Here is a 1,742-nt window from a genome sequence, read left to right on the forward strand (position 1 = left end):
TCGGATCTGTTCGGTGGCGGCAGATCAGAGTAGCTCAGTGGTGGTGTATTGGAGTTCCTGATCTACTCGGTGGTAGCAGATTGAACTTGCCTGGTGGTGGCGCGTTGAAGTTCCTGATCTACTCGGTGGCAGCAGATCGGACTTGCCCAGTGGTGGCGCATTGGAGTTCTAGATCTGTTCGGTGGCAGCAGATCAGATTTGCTCGGTGGTGGCGCATTGGAGTTCTGGATCTGTTCGGTGGCAGCAGATCGGACTTTCCCAGTGGTGGTGCATTGAAGGTACAATTTTTTTTTCAGCAAAACAGAGGTTCAGATCTGGTATAAGTCAATATGAATAACAGTTTAGAATCGTATCTCCACGAGTCTGACATACTCAATAGATCAAATTTCAACAACTGGAAATTCAAGATGCAGACTTTACTTGAAAGTGCAAATGCGTGGTTGATCGTGACAGGAAATGAGCTGAGATCGGGATCAGCCACACAAGAACAAGATTGGGATAAAAGGGAGACAAAAGCAAAGGTCATATTGAAGATGTCCGTCAAGGACAATGTTATCCCACATATTAGAGACTGTAAATTGGCCGCTGACATTTGGATGACCATTAAAAACCTATACCAGACGCAGAATTCAAACCGTGTCTTGTCACTCAAAGGCAAGCTGTTTGCATTGAAGATGGAGGAGAATGAATCCGCTGTTGGATTCATTGCGAGAGTCAAAGACCTGAAGGACAGATTGGGAGATATCAGAGAGAAAGTTTCCGATTTAGATCTGGTCATGATCACGTTGAATGGAATGACTGATGATTATCAGACATTCATCACAGGGCTGTCAGCAAGCGAGAAAGCCCCTTCATTTGAAGAGCTGACAAGGATTCTGATATAGGAAGAAGAGTGACGACAAAATTTGAAATCACAGAGCAATGACCTTGCTCTGATGGCAAAAAGGAGATAGTTTAAAGGGAAGCAGCGTCAGCAACCGCAACAGCAACAACAGAAAGGAGCCAACACATTTCAGAAGAGACCATTTAAAGGTATGCTTGCTAATAATTTTCCCATCAAGAAATGTTTTTACTATGGGAAACCTAGACATGAGATTAAAGATTGTTATAAGAGGTATGAAGATGAAGGAAGAAACAAACAGAGAAAACATAAGGGTTACTTTGTCGGGGAAGAAGAGGACCACAGCCATGAACTTCGACTATTTGTAGTTGATCATGCCCTTTCAGCTTCAAAAGGAGATGAGGACGACATATGGTATGTTGACTCGGGCGCATCCTCACATATGACTGGTAAGAAGGATTGGTTTGAATTTCTTGAAGAAACTTCATGTGGGTCGAAAATCTATTTAGGAGATGATAGTGGACATGAGATCAAAGGCCATGGTGACATTCCTGTAAAATTACCTAGTGGTGACATTAGACATCTTAAAAATGTATTGTATGTTCCAGGAATTAAGAAAAATTTGGTCTCTGTCTCAATGACTACTGATCAGGACATGCAAGTTCAATTCTTTAAGAATAATTGTGTCATTAAGGTTAGCCAGATGGAAACAGTTGCAACAGGAGTGCACGTGGGGAACCTGTACAGACTAGATGTGAAGAGTATGCCACAGCAGGCAATGGTTGCAGCTGGATCGACAGCCGAAAATCTCTGGCATCAGAGATTCGACCATCTTAATCTGCAAGACCTCATCCTACTTCAGAGAAAAGGTATGGTCGATGGACTCCCTATTTTCCATAAT

General features: G+C 42.8%; 1 protein-coding gene across 1 annotated transcript; it reads left to right on the forward strand.

Moving 5' to 3' along the window:
- Nucleotides 1-329: 329 nt before the first annotated feature.
- On the forward strand, nucleotides 330-884 carry LOC149247918 (uncharacterized). Its single transcript, XM_089446183.1, has one exon. It carries the CDS (start codon nucleotides 330-332, stop codon nucleotides 882-884), a length of 555 nt encoding a protein of 184 aa, XP_089302309.1.
- The last annotated feature ends 858 nt before the right edge of the window (nucleotides 885-1,742 follow it).

The sequence above is a fragment of the Pinus tabuliformis genome, chromosome 7 (assembly GCF_031772625.1).
Source record: "Pinus tabuliformis cultivar Carrire ecotype Pingquan chromosome 7, CPIR1, whole genome shotgun sequence".
In the NCBI taxonomy this organism is placed as follows: Eukaryota; Viridiplantae; Streptophyta; class Pinopsida; order Pinales; family Pinaceae; genus Pinus; species Pinus tabuliformis.

What these genes read in the sequence shown, in the direction of transcription:
- LOC149247918 (XM_089446183.1), top strand. Translation starts at nt 330, where the DNA reads ATGAATAACAGTTTAGAATCGTATCTCCACGAGTCTGACATACTCAAT.